The sequence below is a fragment of the Trachurus japonicus genome, chromosome 6 (genome assembly GCF_045865225.1).
Source record: "Trachurus japonicus isolate A0001 chromosome 6, Traja_1.0".
In the NCBI taxonomy this organism is placed as follows: Eukaryota; Metazoa; Chordata; class Actinopteri; order Carangiformes; family Carangidae; genus Trachurus; species Trachurus japonicus.
The window spans coordinates 16,933,821-16,954,379 of NC_140912.1; the positions used below are offsets into that span (position 1 = coordinate 16,933,821).

General features: G+C 42.4%; 1 protein-coding gene across 5 annotated transcripts in view; it reads left to right on the forward strand.

Moving 5' to 3' along the window:
- Nucleotides 1-20,559, forward strand: part of frmd4a (FERM domain containing 4A) — a 101,660-nt gene that overhangs the window by 903 nt on the left and 80,198 nt on the right. For 2 of the 5 annotated variants that reach the window (XM_085779421.1, XM_085779417.1), the window contains exon 1: nucleotides 16,390-16,968. The exons of 2 other annotated variants lie outside the window; for them this stretch is intronic. In XM_085779421.1, the coding sequence (XP_085635547.1) occupies nucleotides 16,936-16,968 (33 nt within the window). In that variant the 5' untranslated portion in view covers nucleotides 16,390-16,935. Of the gene's footprint in view, nucleotides 1-16,389; nucleotides 16,969-20,559 lie in introns of those variants that run through there. One more of the 5 variants, XM_085779416.1, reaches the window with a different exon arrangement.

Genomic DNA, 20,559 nt, shown 5'->3' on the forward strand with positions numbered 1-20,559 from the left:
GTGATTATTTCCCATCCTTGAAACTGAATCTGGTCAATTACACATTATAACGAGACCAGTTTTGCTGCAGCCCCTGGCAGAGGATTTGCAGGGTCTTGTTAGCGTAGCATCCAGCCCTTCGCTGACATGACACAGATTGGTTTGGCTCTCCCCATGGTCCTGCCTGGTTCAGATCTGGCCATAGAGAGCCGTGAAATAGAAACACACAACATGCTTCAATCCACTGAACTCTTCTTTCTCCTCTGTCCAGCTGCACAGTGAAACAATGGCAGCGTGGCTTTGCTGCATGTGAAGAATACAGATAAGGCATGGACCCCTCTTGTGATCGGCTTCACTGGATTGAACGTACACCGAGCGATTCTGTATAGGAGGGCATGTTCTGCTCATTCTCATTCTATAGTGTTGGCATTCTGCAGTCCCAGGGGGAGTCATGCATCGCCGCACTACCTGCTATCTCCACCTGTCACGGCTGTCTGTTACTATGGCGATAGGCCATGAACCTCACTTGAGGCAGAGGAAGGCAGTAAAAAGTAGCAGTGCAAGAGATGACAGACAGGGCAGAGAGAAGAAGATGGAATAGGTACGAGTGAGTACGAGTGAAGATGGCAGGAATAGAAGAAGGAATAAAGCGTCACTTTATTTCTGCAGAAAGTAGCACACTATAAATACTGTCAGTCACTCTTAAGAGTTTTTTTTTTTTTCCCTGCGTAGCGTGGAGACGTGATGGGTTCATCTACTGAGCATTGAATCATAACGCAGACAGTTGGTGTCCCTTGACTCCATTTTGCGCTGCCTCTGCATTTGTTAGCATTAGCATAGAGGGCGTTCCACTACAAGCGCTGTTACTGTCATAGCTGACAGCCCTAGAAATGCCTTACTGTCACCCCACATTTTTTTCCATCTCCTCAATGCGCATAAAAAAAACTAGCTTACTGTCACAACTTTTTACTGTCACTGTTCCATTTCTGATTAGAGCCCCACATCTACACTTCTCTCACCACCCAGAGCAGCTTTAGTGTCTTGTCAGTTGGCGATGAGCAAGACACATCAGTATGGATACCGTTGGTTCTTGTGGTGTTTTCTTTGGCACAGATTTATTTGTGTTTGCTACTATAAGCTCACAAAGGCTACAGAATAACATGACTTAAATCTGTTCCATGGTGAATGAATGAATTTTCTTTCACATACATGCTGAGCAACAGTGACAGTGAATCACTCAGTGATTTGTTCACAAAATCCCTGGCATTTTGTATTCATGCTGACGTATTCAGGGGTTGAACCTATCTTAATTATTAATGGGAGTTTATGCAGCAAATGTCTGGTGTGTTGTGTGTGTGTGTGCATGCTCACATGTGGTTGTGTGCGGGCCAAGATTAATATTGATCATGCCTCCTGCCTCCGTGTATATTAATATTTCAGGTGTTTAAGTGATTATCTCCTGCCGTAATTACAGAAACTGCTTTAAATAATTGACAGCACAACAAATACCCCGCATCACGCACATCCAAGAGATAGATAGATAGATAGATAGATAGATAGATAGATAGATAGATAGATAGATAGATAGATAGATGTTCACATTGTTGATATATACACGTATGCAAATATACAAATGCAGTAAATTGTCTTTTAGTCCTCCTCGGGGCTCTGTTGATAATGTGATTGGCTGAGGCTTACAGTAGCTCAGCTATTAAATTGAATGGTCTCATGTCTGTCATAGAAACTGGGGGAAGTGGGGGAAGCCTATTGTGTGAGAATCATGGCCAACATCCTAATATTTTTATGAATAGGGATCAATAAAATAGTATGACTAGGATGAGAAACTAGTGAATGAGTCTTGTGGGAATTGCAGTCTTTTTAAAAAAAAAAAAAAAAAACACTTAATTTTCATGGATAAATTAAGTACGGGCAGACATTATAGGGTTGTTTCCATGTCAACTGTACCTACATGGAGGGATATAGGATCTCTCTGTCTGCCTGGTCTGATGGAGAAGGATCTAAGGATCAATAACAAGACTGTCTCCAGCCAACACACACAGAGACATGATGTCATGTGATATTGAAAGAGACCACAAACTAGATACTATAATTTGACCTCAATGGACCATACTATAGTTATACCGCAGAGATCTCGAGCACAGGGACTTGATGTGTTTCCTAGATTTTTGTTTTTTATCCTTGACCTAACTAGAATGAGTGACTACTACTGCACAGAAATCTTTCTTTTTGTGATTCAAACTGATAACATGTGCTCTTAAATGCAGGATTATTTTACTGTTTCAAATCGCAACTGGAGCAGCTATATATTTTGCCCCCCACGCTCATCACTGAGCTGATTAGCTCTGCTCTTGAGGGCTCTGAGAAGAGCAGCTCTTAGCTACCTCCAAGATGCACATACTATAGGGGTACCCTGAAATACCAAATTAAATGCCAACAAAGGTAAACTAAATATGGGTTTAAAAAGAGCTGCTTTGAATCTGTACTTTTTAATGAGTACAGGAGGTAAATAACAGCAATGATTACAGTCTAAATTCAACAAGATTTCACAGACTCCAATCTGAAGCTTTAGTGTTTTTCAAAGAGGCTTATTCAGGATTCATCCTACATTCGACACATGCCGATGAAATGCCACATTGAATTATAATTAGAAAATGGGAACTCAGTTAATCTCAATTTTTTTCTCTGGCTTGTCTCTTTTTTTCTTGCAAATCTCTTGTACTGTCAGAACAGAGTTTTCTTTTTTTTTCTCCTGGTGATCAACATGCTTTTTGTTTGCTGGTACACTGGTCTCTGCAAATACAGCTCAGGGAAAGCAGGGCAAGTTGGTGTCTTGACACACACACATACACACATAAGATAAGTGGATTATCTTCATATTGCTGGAGGGTTCTGCTCTGCATAAAGTGAGAGAGCAGCAGCTTGCAACTTTGCGCTCCCCAGTGCGGCATGCATGTAAGAGGTTAGCTGTACGTTTCCTCCATGAAGCAGCTCTGCTATGGTGGATGAGATCATCGCACACCTGCCAAAGCAATTATCACGTCTATAAAGCAGTAAGTGTGCGGCTTGCACTTTGCCGCGTGTGAAGTCATGTTGATAACCTCATAATGGAAGTGTTATTTATACTCGGGCGCGCATCCAACTATGAACCTAAAGCTACACAGAAACTCCAAAGCAAAGACCTCATGTTGCCCCTCGTGTTGGCGCCCATGTCTCTTCATTACTGTCCTTCATTCAATTATCCTGTCACTGAGGATGGAGACCAGATGACTCAGTGGTATCAAGTCAGAGGATTCATTCAGCGCTAATCAAATCACTGCTCTATGACGTGAATGTTGGCTACACACGTGACTTAATTGCAGTGTGCATTAGCTTCCGTTTATTCCTATAAAAAGTAGACAATGAATCATGGGTTCATTGTCAGTGTTTGTGTTTTCTATTCCTCATCTGATGCGCACCACAATAGAGCTGCCATTGTACAAATGGAGGAGGGCTGGACAGCATGGGGGAGGGTTGGCAGGATGACATCATACTGAGATAATTGATTAATGCCTGTAACAATGGCAGAGGGAGAGAGGCAGATAACATTGCATGTGTGTGAGTACGTGCAAGTGCAGACCTACATAAGTGTAGAAAGAGTTCATAACAGATGTATTGATATGGACAAACACGGTAATTGACATCGTAACCTTTCAGTAACTTAGCTTGTCTTTTTTTAATCGATAAACACTCCTCTCGAGGAATGTATGAAGACGACTATACACAGACACACACTTTTATATTATTGCCATTTTAAAGTTCTCCTGAACCACCGCTCGGTGAGAAGTATGAACAAGCACGAACAAAGACTTTTTTTTTCTTTTATGCTGTCACACAATCTGCCACTTCATATCCTTGTCCATTATCTATCCCCACTTCTTCCTCTTTGCCTGCATTTCTGTAAGTCTGTACAGGTCTAGTTCCCCCATGATAAAAATAAATAATGATAAAAACCATTTTACAGTTCATCATTTCTTTAATGCTGCAGTCCGACTGCAGAACAGTCATGCTTGAGTGATGTTAGGAGCCGGTTCTGCTGATGTCAGCTAACTAAAGCTCTGGAGTTACTGCAGGGGGAAAGACGCACTTTAACTTTACAACTGAAAAAACTGCCTTATGCACAGCTCACTATGCTATTTGTGTTCAATCTGTTGTTTTTCCAGTGACGTTAAAATGAACAGTGTCACACACCTGAAGGTTTTGTTTGTGTTGTGTGAATAGGTTAGCCTGTTTTAGAGCTATGGGGCTTCATAGCTACAAATCAATCACAGTTTAGGGATATAAAAACATAACCCACCAAATTCATAGATAAATGTGTTCATTTGTTAAATTTGCCTTTTGTCACAAATGTACTATACTTCCTAAATGTGTGCTGCAAACTGAAATGGCAACATTAACTTCAGACCTTCATTTAATTCAACTTTAATTTAATTTTAGACAATTAAACAGACACAAGGTCTGCCTGGACTCTGTATTATCTTTTCATTTTACCTCATTACTACTTGCTATGACATAATTAACTTATGGCATTACAGTGTGTATGCTGGCAAAACCCCAGTAGAAATGGATCATCATCATCATCATCATCATTGTCATCATCATCGTCATCAATAAGTTTTATGGGCATGTTAAGTCAAATATCTTCATTTTCCTCTTTGCTCTGGTTTGGTCTCCTCCAACTCCTGAGATAAACATCCCTGTTTATTTGCTAGTTGCCTTATTATTCTTCATTAGCCACTGTTAGCCAGCAGGTAACTTTCTTTGTCTTTTGGATGCTGTTGCTTAATTTAAGTATTTCTGACAAAAACAGCTACATGGTGGAAATTTTGCTGATGAAAGTAGTGAGTCTCAACCATACGTTAGCTACATTGCAAGTGCAGATATTTAAGATAAAGTACAACAAGCTTAATCCACAGACTTCCACAGATTGATTTTAAGAGATGTTTTCTGTCGATGTTATTACATAATTAGTTTTTGTCAAGGTTTAATATGCACCTAGTCGCTGAGTCCACAAAGTCAAGAACACAGCAGAGGTTTGATATTGATATTCTGCACTTTGATTCTCGGGTGTATGGCTTTGAACGTTGTCCATGATCACAGATCAAAGGAGTACCATCAAGAAATTCCTGCTTGATGCCGGTGAGCGTTGTGAAATTGTTCATTACATTTTCAATTGTTTTACGGAAGTTGAGCACAAGGTGATGCATTTCACACAGGAAGTGCAAGTGAAAGAAATAGGTCTCACTCTCATGTCTCACCACATGCATAAGGGTTTGTGAGTGACTGAGTGTGTGTGTGTGTGTATGTGTGAGAGAGCGAAACCGCAGAATACCATTAAATCTTATGAGCTGTTTACACTGCAGCCTGTTTAAGGACTATTGATGAGCTGCAGAGGTGAAGGCGCCTCAATTCTAATTGACTTCACCCGAGTATCTGCTCGCTCAGCTGTGGTCATTTGAGTGTTTGTGTGTAGCCAGGGGAAGGTCTCAGCCTCTCAGGTGTGTGTATAGTGTTTGCAGTGTGTGCGTGCATGTGTGCTCAGTGCATCCCCTCCTGCATGTTAATGCATGCGGCACGCCGGCAGTGGAGTGTGACGGAGTTCCTTGTGTGTTTAATAGCCAACCCACTTTGCTGGGGAGTTTATATTGTGGAGGAGGTCTGAGGAAGGGGTTAATGAAACAGCCATTAATGAGCAGAAGGTGATCCAGTGTGTGTGAACTGGTAGATGCTAATCAAAGTCTGCCAGTACTTCCCTGCGCTCTGTCTCCGCCTTCAGCTTGATGTTTATTAGGACTCTGCTCTGTCTACGTCTGCAGGTGCACTGAAATGCATTGGAATAGATGAAACAAGCCTTGTTAATTATGCGATTCTCGAGTCGATGCAGCGTATGAGACTGTGCAGAAACATGGGCAGAGATGTGTATTTGCATTCACTGTACGATGCTGGCCATTTCATTGATTGAACAGCAGCAGGAGAAACTGCATTCCTTTCTTATCGCCCACACACACACACACACACACACACACACACACACGTTCCTACATTTACACACAACCCTAACACTCACACATTGCCTGCTTCATAGTGCAGTCAGTCACTGCTTTCAGACCAAACTAAATGTTTAGATGAAATTCCTGCAGCAGCTTTAAAACAGTCCCATCTTATTTCAGCTTCCTTGCAGGACATTGCCTACAGCAAAAACCTGCATATGACATTTATCTGATGCTTGTCCCCTTTAGAAGGTCAAGCTGCCGTGGAAATAAACCTCTCAGGGTAGATAAATGAGGGTTTTCTGCTTGGTGTTGCAGTATCAAAACACAATAAGCTCAGTGTATTCCAGTTTAATCAATCATGGCAGAATCTGAAGCGAGCCTGTGGGTATGGTGGATGCACACCGGCAGAGGAGGGGGTCAATGACTGTTCTCCGTCTCCTGCTTTTTGTTATTGGTTTTGGGTCTCCTCTCTTTGCCTTTGATCCATGTGAACTGTCTGGAAAATGCGTTTGCTCTGAATGTCAACATTGAAGTTAAGGCAAAGCAGGCTCGGCTGGATGCTGCCTGGAGCTAATGTAATGAACACATAAATTATTTTCCAGAGCAGCAGTGTCACATTTGCAAGGTGCCACCTGTCATATGTGCCAGGGTGCAGGTTTTGGGGAGGGGCGGCAGGGTGGCATGGGAGTAACAGCGGCACCAGGCGGTCTGATTGGCTCGCCATCTGTCTCTGGGACCGAACAGATGTCTGAGTAGAAAGACCAGTCTCCATTTTCTTCCAAGTTCATTTTCTCTCCCTTTTGTGTGTATGTAATGTTTGTCGCTGTGTCTATGTGTTTTTGCGTGCGCAGTGCAGTGTGTGTGCTTCTGACGTTTCACACTCTGGCTGACACAGGTCCCACTGGGGCTGATTGTCTTCCATATGGAGTGACTTAACAGAGAACAGGTCCTTGTCATAATGAAGAGCTGTCTTGTTAGCAGCACTTACAGGATAATGAGTGAGAGCCACTGTGAGGGCAGCGACAACCTTGCACATATACAGTATTATACAAGGTTTATTGATATTTTTCTCTGTTTTGTTTTTAAAAGGGTTAAAAGTCTGGACTTTAAAATGAGTGAACTGTCAAGGATGTAAAGAGAAGTGTGGAGAAAGACTTTGTTTCACTTCATTCTCTCACTCTATTGTCCACTAGCTTTAGCTGAGAGTCACTAGCAACTGCAAACTGTCAAAGCGAAACACGTACAACACACGTTCAGTACATACATGTGAATATCTAAATAAAGAAACCGAAAGAGTGTCTGACTTTTCTGATTGAGCCAATGTGCGGAGGGAGTAATTTGGCCTTTTCTTCGTGTTGTATTTCACCAATTATAACGTCTCTGTGTGTAATGTGATATATGGATGATTGTTTACACTTCAATAACCACACATCAGTTTACTCAAATTTTCAGTAAAAATTAGGCACATGCTATGAAATGAATGTTTTGGTCTTTGACACGTAGACACAGTGGGGGTGGAAGTGCTCGTAATAGCAAGTGGTGGTAGCTACTGTAGGAGTGAATGACTATTCACTTCCATTTCCTTCCATTTTGAGTTTGCCTAAATAAGGCATGTGTAGAAATAGCAAAACTAGGAGGAGGAAAGACAAGTAGTAACTTCCTGTTTGCAACGGGAAGTGACACAATTTTTCTGAAATTTGAGCAAAATTGTGGCATAGTATTGAGAAACACTTGATTTGCATGCAGCATTTACACACTGTTTATGTGTCATCTGTTTTCACTAATCGAATGAATGGTGATATTTTTATACCAGGTCACTTCTGACATTTTTTTTTTCCCCCAAATATATATTTTTATATACATTCTATAATAAAAAATCATATTAGCCACCAACAGCATTGTCTGATCAGCAGTGAATGTGGTCCAGCTCAGAGACTTGCTTTTCAACATCTTCTGTGAGACAGAAGTGTGGCCTTGGTTGTCCTAGTAACAGCTGCCTTGCTGCAAAGCCTTCTGAAAAGGCATCTTTTTTTTCACTCCCTTTAATGCTGAGCCCAAACTTAATAAATAAATTAGTATACGGTGACTTCCAAAATAAATATGCCTACAGCAGTACACTAATTGCAAAATCTGTAGTTGAAAGGAAAAATGTACAGTATACCCTTGATGAATATTGATGCCCTGATTTGAAATGTCGTGGCCACTGTATATACAGTATGTAACAATACAGGTTTATTTGTTGTTCCAGCTACAAAAAGAAATGCAGTGGGAATGTAGCTGGAGTCAGGTGTAAAGTAAATCTGGAACCAATACAACTTTGTTCAAAGAAATGTACCGGATACAAATCTTGATTTGCACATGTCTTATGATAACTGCTGACGGCTGGCTGGCTGTATATGAAGAGGACTGGTATTCATGATAGCAGAGCTATGACAGAAAAGTAAGTGTTGGTGGTAGTGGGGGTGTTACTACCATGTGTTCTTTTCAGATATTCACCACAGAGGAATGATGGAAGGAAGATGATGAAAGAGCAGGACAGAGCAAAGAGAAAGAGGAGGAGGAAGACAGACATACTGTATACATAGGTTCCTTAGTCTGCCTCTAGAGGGAGGTAAAGACTATTAAATCAGATCTGAGTGAATTACTCTTATTTGTGCTTTTGGTGATGTTCTGAGACTTTTGCCAGGATGATTAGATTCCTGGAGACAGAGGTGTGTGAGTGTAGTTTCTGTCTAGTCTGTCTTGGCATTTAATAAGGTGGCGTGAGCACCGTTGCTCAGTTAAAATGTGAAACCCCTGGAGTTATGAGCAGGACACGGAGCAGGAAGGTCAACACTGGAGGCTTCGTCTCTGCATGTTACTGCAAATGGCATCTCCCCATGAGCCCTGTTCACATTTGTAAACAACACATTTGTAAAATCTGTTCTTGATTGCAACTGTTCAATGATTTTTGTCCTTGTTCATGTAGCTGTGTTTCTAACAGGCTGATATGACTGATATCAGAGCCTCAGATTTTAAACATTACAAGACCACAGCCACGCTAATCCCCTCTGTGATGCATAATGTATTACCCAGCAGACACACTCAAGGCAGCAGCCTGTAATGCCTCATTTGAGCATGTGCACCTTTTTTGTTTTTCTTTACTGGCTCTTATTTGTTATTTATCAAAGTAAAATTCAAATTAAGCAAATCTGTGTTAAAAGATCAACTATAAATCTTACCAACAACCCACATAAAGCAAATCATTCATGTTCGGTTTTACTCCCTTCACTTTCCTATGGTTTTTCTCCTCAGGGATTAAATCTGGGTCCTTTTTTAGACACCGCCATTCACATGGAGAACAGAGCGCCTTTTGGCTCTCGTCATCCCTTTATCAGGCCAGGCCAGAGTTGAAACCTCCAAATGGTCAAAGTCAAACCCTGGCTTTTCCAGCCTCTAGGCAGCAGCTGTTGGTGGCTAAATTTTTAAAACTTAATGAGAATTATTTTTCTCCCCATTTCCAGTTGATACAACTCCTTTTTGCCTATGGGATATTGTATAGGTTTAAAAAAAAAAGACAAAGACAAACTCATAATGGTCCATGTTCTTTAAATCCCTAATTTCCTGTATGTTTTCATCTCCTCAAAACATTTGTATCATGATAGGTGACTCTACCGTCATTCTTACCTACAGAGTTGTAACTTTTTTTACTTTGTTTTTGCCAAAGACAGTAAATGTACATTTCAGTCAAGGTTTTGCAGTTGTTTGCATTCAAATCTATAATAATTATTTTATTTTGTGTTTTATTATAATGATTTTCATTTTTTGCTATATGTTGACATGAAAAATGAATAAAAAATTGTTAACAAAAAAATATAAAAATCTATATAAATCTCTATGGTGCAATCTATGCACACACATAAAGTTTCGATCTCACATTGTACTATTATTATTTCCACCATTTCCCCTGCTGCTCTTCAATTTTAGTGTAGCATTGAAAATAAAATTTAAATAATCTAACTGTGAACTGAGAGACTGACAAACAGATCAACAGAAAATCAGGCAAATCCACGGCAACACTAACACCCATAACTGTAACGCATTACTATAATGTAAATAATATACATTATGCCTTTTATATGATATTGATAGCACAGGTATTTGAATGCTTCACTACTTTTTGGCCATGCATTATTATAAATTATATGACAGCAGCTGTGCTTCCAGTGATGTTGACAATCGTAGGAAAATCTCATCCTGAAACACGGGAGCAATTTCACCCCAACAAATCCTATTAGTCTCTTCATGGCCTGTTAGCGGACGGATGTATGTTAGTGCTACGGACTCATGGACAAGAATTCAATTACAATCAGATTAAAGACAACAAAGAGAAATGGGTGTGATACATAAAAAATGTGTTATTCTCTATTAATATTCCAGTAAGTGATGGGAATCCAGATCTTATCAATATGGACATAGAAGAGGGAACACTGTGTTTTTATTATCTGTCCTACCCTATTCAATATGAGAAAAACAACTTTTGGCAAACAATATGTATATTGATTTTTTTTTAATCCACTATATCGCATTTGTAATAAATTGTAAATTTTGTCAGGCTGAGAGGAAATACTGTGCCTGCATGTTCTGTTTAAGGATTAGCAGCAGAGGGCAGTGTGTGAATGTGGGTGGGTGATTTGTCCTCCATGCAGTAGCCAGCGTCTGGCTATGCTCTGGGGATGTGTGTGTGAGTATACAGCATGTGTCAGAAATGTAGACATGGGTCAGATTTCTGTGGGTGTTTTGGCCAGTGAAACAGAATTAGTATGCTAAACATGTGAAACATGAGCTCTGGGAATAGAAACTAGGCGTCTCATGAACCATTACATTGTATGAGAGGTGACACATGATGGTGGATGATGAATCTGGATTAGGGATGCAAAGATTGTTGTGATGTTAGATGCAGAAAGCTGTAATTTAGCCACGGTCAACCACGCTGTCACTCTCTGTGTGCCTCTCTCTCTCTCTCTCTCTCTCTGTGCAAGGCTCGCTGTGCTGTCTGCAGAGAATGCTGGTTGCCCCTGACAACAGTTGCTAGGAGACCACTCTGGAGTGACTTCATAGCATTGTGCACGCTTATGCCACAGCTCACGACAAATAAAACCCAATCCTCAGACATTTCCCTTCTCACACATATGTGCATTTAAATAATGATGAAGTACTTTAGAGCCCAGATAATCAATACTACTGATAAATACGTTTTGTTTTTTTGTCGAACCAGGTCATTTCTGATCGATGATACCACAGAGGTTGTTTAAGAAAGTTATGGAAATGAGGTTGATTAAATATTCTCTCTCTCTTTCTATCGCTGCTGTTCTCTCTTACCCAATCTTACTCTCTCTCTCTTTCTATCCCTCATGTCCTTCCACTACAAAACCCTGCTCACATTACCCTCTCCCATCCATCTTTCTCCCTCTCTAATTCTCTGTCTCTCTGCAGTAGTGAGATAAGATGTTCCTCCCTCTGAGCTGTGGTGAGGTGTGAGAGAAGAGGGGCTTTCCTCTCTCTCTTTAAGGACTGCAGGCCAATGAAAGCAGCCACACATAGCAAATGTATGTCTCTGTGCATGTAGGTGAAGGACATTTTCTGTGTGTGTGTGTGTGTGTGTGTGTGTGTGTGTGTGTGTGTGTGTTTCTATGTGTGTGTGAATCATTGTGCATGTGCAGCATGTTTCCCAGGATTGCTGTTTAATGAACTTTAGATTGGATGTCAGACAAATTCCCTCTGGCAACAATCAGCCTGGCTCTTTCCAACATGGCCGGGACCCTTGGCTCAGGGAACACGCTAAAGTAGTTTCATACTCACAATTTATCATAGTAAATCTCACCCTTGGCTGTGAGTCCGACACCAAACAGCAGTAACCAATTGCGCTAAAAAATCTTGTTGAAAGCTCTTAGAACAAACACAAACCTCTCTCAGTCTCCACTACACAGTGAACCCTAAAATAATATTCTATTACTGCTTGAGTAATTCCTGGATTAACCCATCTACTGTACGGCAGCTTACCTCAAGTCTCCACCAGGAATGAGGATTTTAAATATTTAATGATGATAATGTGGTTAATTGATTTGGACAGTAATTAACACTCTTCTTGGCTTACTACTTCAATCCCACAGATTCATACCGCATAGCTCAGTCAATATTAATGTAGTTGGTTGGACAAAACCAACCGATGGCTTATTTTTCCATCTCAGACAATGAAGCAATTGACGCCCTCGACTGAAATTTCCACCCAAACATTTAAAACCTGCAACAGCAGGTTCCAGTCTGTGTGTTTTTCCATCGGACCACCCTCAGTATCGACAGGGATTGTTAACAGGCACACATCTTGTATCTCCAGCTCCCTCCTGAGTCGATGCTATTGGTCTGTGTAGAGCAGAAGTCCCAGTCCGGTGTATGAGCGTCAGCAGCAGTTCCCTCTCTCGTGGCATTGATTTAGCTGTAATGCAGTGACAGGGTCACACACTGACTTATGGTCTCTCTGTTCACAGCCAGACGCCTGGGCACACACAGTGAATAACGATGAATATGACTTCCCTCTTTTTCTGTCGGTTCATCTCTTCACATGTCTATTCTCCCTGTTATTTTGTCCCGCTGGGCTGTCAGCCTGCTCTTGTCCAATTTGATCACCTGGTTGCTGGACCTTTGATAGTAACTTTTGATACTATTTAGTTTTAAACCACACATGAGGGGGTTTTATTCCCCAGACTAACTTCCACTATTAAATATCAAAAGTGAATTTTATAAAGTGGCTGGAAAAAATGGTGTGTGGCTAAGGAAACAGTGAGAATTTGGACGAGCCATAATGGCAGATGGGACAACAGATTAAAAGACGAAAAGACATCAGGTTGAAGCGTGGACTTGGAGCTGCTGTAAAAGGAAGAATAAAACCTTTTAAGCGCCTTTTCTTTTTTTTGCTGTAATGTGGTTTAATTGATAATCATTGCAATTAATTCCTTTGTTTTCCCCATGAAGTAACAGTCTGTCTAACAGCGGCTAATTACCTCAGCCCATTGGACGTCTGCTTTTTGCAGTGTAATTGCAGCTCTCAATAGAAACACAAACAGCCAGAGAAAATTACACACTGCTTTCACATTTTGTCCGTGGTGCCGCTCGCTTATATTTGCTCTGTGCAAACGCTGTTTGTACAATAACATGTTACATTCTCATCTGACCACAAAGGACTGTTGCAGAGTGAATAATGCAAAATTTATTTTTTTTAAAAGACCACAAGGAGTTAGAGTGATAAATCAAACACTCTATGACCAACGTGTGTCAGTTAACATCTGTGTGATGTAAAAACTCACGAGGGATTCATTTTGGGGTCCAGCTGGGGCGATAGGGACCGGAGTGAGGAGGAGGTGAGGGGAATGGGAGAAGGGGGAAGGGGAGACAAAAGGGGGAGGGGATGAGTTGAAGTGCAATGTGCAGTATATTGCGCTGTGCACTGTGCTGTGCAGTATTGTCCTGTGATTGTAATGGTTATCACCCCCGCTATCCTACCCACCCATTCTCTCCTTTATGTATGGCTATGTGCAGGTTTAATAGTGACTGGGAAGGGTTGGGGGCAGGGACGAGGCGTGTGTGTGCGTGCGTGTGCATGTGTGTGATTCGCTGACAGGTTAACATTCACTGTCAGCAGTAATGCGCGATAGTGAAATATGGGGCTGTATGTTACTGTGGCTTGCCAGACACATGCACATCAAGCCTGCTGAAGAAAAAGCACATTTTCAACCTTGCTTCTCCCTGAAATAATGTCTTCACTGGCAAATATACAGTTCTGCCTAAAAACATCATCCCTCCCATAAACACAGCGTAGGCCAAGCTAAAGTAGCAATATATATTCAGCCAGCATTAGGAAAAGAGTAACCAAATACCAAAAATAAAATGAGGCATTATTTGGAACATTCTGGGATATGAGAGAGGTGAAAGGTGCTCTAGGTTTATTCGTAAAGCTTACATTTTAAAGACTACATTGGGTCTACCACTGCTCTGAGGTCAGAGGTCAGCTGAATAATGAGATTTGAGTTCTTCCCACTGCCTCCCTGCAGAGACCTCTGCGGCACTTATCCAATTTTTACGTCGTCAATAAGTGTGTTGTGAGAGAATTAGGGGTTGATATATTGTGTGTCTGTGCCTGTGTGTGTTTATTCATCTGTGTCTGTGATGTGCCCTTGGTTTGTGTGAGCGTGTGCTGTGATATAATCATATGGTCTGATGGTGCTGTTCTGTGTGAAGAGGTAAATTGTCTGATGTGAAGTGGACCGTTGAATGTTCTCCTATGGGAAATCTCCTGTTTAAATATGCTTTATAAATGAAATACATGACTATGAACCCTGTTCATGGGGGTTCATTAATTAGATTTTAATTAGCTCTCAGATAATGAGTATTGCATCAAGTTTCACCTTCTAGGCCCCTGAGCAGTGTTTCAGTCTACAGCACACATTCATGTTTGTCATCATGCAATCCTGCGTGCACATAATTAAGATTTAGATGCAAAGTCTTAATGTTTGATACAGTATCAGTGTTTGCGTTTAAAACCTTTAACGGGACACTACCTTCGCCATCGTTAACACAAACACGCATACGTAAGGCCACATTGGCCGCGCCACCTGCGGGCTGGATGTTATTGATCTGGTCCACACGTTGTTGAGCTGAGATGTCTGTGTCGTCCAGGCCAGCCTGCGATCAATGCCGTTATGTGACAGCAGGTTCCAGTCTATCTGCTTTTTCATCGGTGCGATAGTAACGTGACGGAGTAACACTCGCCATACGTTTTCAGCTTGTCAGCACAAATCAATTGGCGGGCGCCTAACCACCAGCTGTGACCATTCAATGTATGTTAACACACACACACACGCACTCTAACGCTTAATAAACACCAGATCCATAAATGTTTTTAATGTAAAAAGGAAACTCATGATTTGCCACAACTGATGTATTCTAAGTAACTGTACTATTATGGCCTTAATACACAGTGATGGTCAATGACCAGTGGGGCATTAACCACTATAATTTACATGATTATGGGAATTGTTCTGTTTTTGTTTTGATTTTTTTCAAATGATCTTTATTGTTATGATATGTAGATTATATTATTTGTGTATTCACATTTGAGGCGAAGTGGTGCATAATAAACATGTGTTACAGGCCTCGACCCGTAACACATGGCATGGTATGTTATACTGTGCATAAAAACTAATGAGGGGTCTTTATCTGTAATGTCCATGGTGGTTAATTTGGTTAATGAAATGCTTTTTTTGTCTTATCTGGGCCAATACAGAGAAACCAGGCTAAAAATAATTGAGAGAGAGAAACGAAGACAGACAGAGAGAGAGGGAGAGGGAGAGGGAGAGCGCGCTCTTCACTTGATGTCATGCCGTCCAGGCAGTGAGGTGAGGCTTGTTACAGTCATAAGACATGAACCACTAGCGTCTTAACATCTGACAGCGCGGACTGAGAAAGGCAACAGGCACCACCAGCACTAATTTTGACTCATTTATTTCAATCTTTTTTTTTAATGGTCTCGCCGCTTCTCTCTGTGTGCTCCCATTGTTGCCATGACAACGGCAAGATGCAGCTCGGAGCAGAGGTGATGATTTGTCTTGAGTTTTCAACCACTTACAAGGAAGAAAATTAGTGCCTAATAACACAAACGCGTGTTCACAAAGACGTGCATCCAGTGACGCATCACCATTCAGCTCCACATTGGTTTCCAATGGCAGCGCCGTTACACAGAACAAACCAGACACCTGCGAACACGGTAACCAACCATTTATTGTAATGAAACACACCACATGACCTGAATACTTCCAGCAGCTGATGGTGTAGTGTGCTATGAGTGTGGGCAAGGAGGACAAGGTTTGCGTGAGTGTGTGTTTTTGTCTATTTGTGTGTTTGAGAGGGTGACTCATGCCTTGTCTATTAAGAGAATAGAGGGTGATCAGGTTGCTAGGCGATTAAGAGCCACTATTGTCTGGAGGGACAATAGTGGCCCCGAGAGTGCCCTCTCTTCTCTGTCCATGTCTTTCTTTTGCTTTCTTTCTCCGTCTCTTTCACACACACATGCACACGCACACACACGCACACACACCAGCTATAAATGTACATTTTGCCTGACCCCCCCCCCCCCAGCTAGGGTCTTGGGCGGGAACCGGGAACTGACAGTGAGGAGGAGGACTGAAAAAGAAGCATTATGGGAAGCTGAGAGGATGAGAGGGGACGGAGGGAGAGAGAGGTGGAGGAGAGAGAGAGAGGAGAGGGCGAGCAGAGGAGGGAGAGCACTATCAGGAGACTGAGAGAGAGAGAGAGAGAGAGAGAGAGAGAAAAAAGAGAGACCTGCAATCATTTGCCACATTGAAGGGAACAAATGTAGCTGGAGGCAGTGAGAGAGAGGGAGAGAGAAGGGGACAGGCAGGGAGGGAGAGAAAGGAGAGGAGGCAAGGAGAGAGAGAGGGAGAGAGACCTTCCCTGGACACGGCACATTAAAACCACAGTGTTTTGTAGAGGAAGATCACACACCAACTGACAGGTCGGCGGAAGGAGGGGAGGCAGTGGAAGTTTGGCACTGCCCGCACTCCTCCTGCTTCCCACTGTGTGTGTGCGTGTGTGTGTGTGTTGATGTGTGCTGATGTGTGTGTCATGGACATACACACACTCACACACTAAGAAAGAGAGAGGGAGAGAGAGGGAGAGAGAGAGTGTCTGTGCTGTCAGTTTGCCGGGCTCTCTGGGTGGGTAGAGAGCTGCGTTGTAGAGATGTTGGCTCTGAGGATGAGACAGCGTTTCTAACAGGATCTATTTGCGGACTGGGATAATACACCGACACAGCTGAGGGGACCCGAGCCCACCGGAACCAACCGAATCGGCCATGGAGGGACTGCTGTCTCCGATGAGGACGCGGGTAAGTTAGTTACCATGGGGATGGCAGAGCATCCTAACTACAGTGTTCTCCGCAGGAATCAAACATATTGGGGAGATAAGCCGCGGTCTTGCAAGCCGGCGAACTGCCTGAAACAAATCGGTCTGTGCCGCAGTCGCCACGGTGATATACTAGTACTCAAACTGAGAAGTTTCCGAGCCGCCGGCGTTGCTAGGGGCGATGGGCAGAGTGCTGGGGGATAGATAGCAGGAGACACGGGAGATATTCTGAGATAGTAGAGAAAGATGTGAAATCAGGGCAGAAAACGGGAATGGAGTTACAGTTTGCATGCAGTGTGTGTGTTTGTGTGTGTGTGTGTGTGTGTGTGTTTGTGTGTTTGCACAGAGGGGCGGCTTTGAAAGAATGACTCAGTGTTTCACAGTGGTGCCTATCTCCCTTCAGTACAAACCACTGGGCATTTGATTTAGGATAGTGAGGGGAAGGAGCGGTGGAAAGAGTGAATCGGATGAATGTCTGAAAGTGGCGATTCTGTATTGTTGTATAGTTACACACAGTCTACTGTTATATACCCATGTCTGTCTAAGATGAGAGATTTAGATCTGTGTCTCAAAGTCCACAGCGGTCAGCGTCTGTCTGACAGTGATCGTTTATGTCCGCACCATAGAGGAAGGATAATAAAAGAGCACAATTATGTGTTTGTGTGCTGATGGTGTCAGTGAATGTGTCTTGTATCCATGTGACTGCATGTGACATCCAGTGCAACTGTGTGGGGACAGTAATGGACTCTGAGAGGTGTCCACCTCCCGTCTGAGATTTAAGATGATGAGATTTATGAGAGTGAGAGTTAGTGTGCAAGCATCATGTAGAAGAGGGAGGGTTGGCCGGGTAAGGGAAGCTGTAATGGTGTCATTAATATTTATAAAGGTATGATTACATTTTTGGGAGAAGAGGAGAGCAATTCTGCAATATTTACGATTACAACTATTTCAGAGATTACTGTGGTACAGCCCAGAATTAGATTCACCCAATTCACCCAATAATATTCTCACACCATTTTTTTTTGTCTGTGCTCGTTTCCCTTTGCCTTTCTCCTCATGAGGACAGATATGATTTAGCTACCTGCTCTCTTTTTCTATATCCCTCCCTTCCCCCTCCCTCTTTTATTGCCACTGGTACAGATCTATACCAACCAAAAAATACATCCTGACCGCCTCCTCCACCAGCTACACGTGGGGAAATTAGCTTGTATTTTTTAAAGTCTGATTGATCACATTCCTGGACAAAAGATTAGCTCAAAACTATATCGCGACTCCCACACAGCCCTCTACTTGTGAGGGCGTTGAAAGGGTTAATCCACTGGAATGACCTGATGGCACTGTCACACATGAGTACACCGCTCTGCCCACCTCCCCTTCCTCATTTTTGCAATTTGCTCTTCTTCACTGTAGCACCCCACCACCACCACCCTCCTTTTTTTTTCTTTCCCCCTCTTGTGTATGAGCCGCTCACTTTTTTCTGTTGCTTGTAAGCCAAGAGAGTGTATATTTCGCTCCTCTGTCCTGTTTGTCTGCCCACCTGCCCATCTGTCCGTCTGTCTGGCCCTCGCTGTGTCTTTGGCAGTTATAGCTTGAGCGCTGTAATTGGTATTTGCAGATCAGCCCATGATCTAATCCAAAGAGGAGTGTTAGCGGGCTGTTTGGAGATAGACTTGGCTTCAAAGATGTGGAATCGAGCCTGCTGTATCTCTGCTGTCTACCACCCTGGCCAGATTTGCCCAAGAGCCGTGGGACTCATTCTCAGTGACTAAATGACTTTTGCATTTATCTTCATCAGCCACATTGAGCTTCACATGCCCCACAGTCGATCTGTGTATTTGTGTGTGTGTGTGTGTGTGTGTGTGTGTGTGTGTGTGTGTGTGTGTGTGTGTCACTTTTGGCATCAAAGTCACTTCAGTAGATTTATGTGAATGAATCACAGCATGATGAGCCAACGCAGGAGTCTTTCAAAGTTTACACTGTATAATCGTGCCTTAATATGCTATTTCTCACCCCTGGAGATAAAGGGAGGAATCCTTTAGTGAGAACAGCAACTTTTGATTTGTGATTTTTTTTTCTTTCATCCAGTATTTCAGTGCCCTTGCAAACCGCATCAGTGATGAGTAATGTAAAGAGGGAAACAAACCCCTGACAAAATGTTCGTGTTTTCGCAGTGGAAGCAGAACTATTTGAAGCTATATTTTTCCAGCGGAGAGCAGCGTATACTCACAGCCAAAGAGCATCTGTAGAGATATTACCTCAAAGTTTATCCACACAAAAGTGTTGGCAGCATCCCATTGATAGCTTTTATGGGTGTGATTTTTTTTCCCTTTCTCATAAAAACCCAAACCCATTTCAGTATAAGATAAAAAAAAAAGGTTAAAAGAAAACAGCTTCTTCAGCTTCTTTCCTTTCTAAGATGGCATGACTCCTATATAGGTCCTACTTTTGAGGTTACGCCAAAGGTGACTCCGACCTAAGATAAGAGACATGGAAGAGCAAAAGCCTATTCCTAATCCTCAGCTCACTAAAATAGGAAAATTGTGCTGAGCTGGCTGTGTAGGTTATCTAGTGGACTTGAGACGAGTTGTACTTGTATCTCTACTGCCTCACTGCCCCCCTCTGGACTCTATATCACTCTCCCTATCTGTTTCTTTATGTAGGATGACAGTAATGGGCAGTGAAGCAGGAAAATGAAATGAAACAAGCATCAGTGAGTTGTGCGTCTGACTGTGTTGCCTTTGTATAGTTACATACAGCGGAAAAGCAGGTCAACACAAACACACAGTGCATGCAGAAGAAAACAGCAAACTAAGTAATCCTGTGGGAAAGTGGCCAATTTGTTCTCCAAAAACTTTACTTGAGTGTATTTCTCATTATTATAAAGTCTCTTTAGTGAAGATGAGAGGGGAATGACAGATCCAGACAGGCATATATGAACCAAGTTCCCTGTTGATATCCCTACTTGGGCTTAATATATGCATATAGGTCAGTAGAACAAGGAGCTCCAGCTTTACAGAAATCTTCCTCTGGAGGACGTGTGCTGCTGTTGTATGGTACGTCTTGTACGTTCATCATTTAGTCTGAGTGTGTGTATCTCCGGCTCTCCAGTCAACTCCTCTAGTGTGTTACCGGATCAATAGTGAGTAGTTATAAAGGGATTAACCCTGTCAATGCTCTATCAGTCTAATCAGAGAGACCCCTCCGCTCGTCATCTCTCACCCCCGTCGTTTATCTGCTGGCTCGTGTTCTCTTTCAGCACAGTATCACTGTCTTGTCTCGAGGCTCTTTCTTCCTCAGGTCATGTTTTGTGCACAAAAGTGTGTGAGTGTGTGTGTGTGTGTGTGTGTGTGTGTGTGAGATAGAGAGAGAGAGAGAGAGAGAGAGAGAGAGAGTGTGTGTGTGTGTGTGTGTGTGTTTATGTCCAGATGCCCATGACAGATGGAGCCATTACAGAAATGGCCAAGGGTTTGGACATACATGCACATTCACCCACAAGCACATATTTATTACATTAAGAAATGACCGGTTTAAATGACACACACACACGCACGCATGCACGCACGCACACACACAC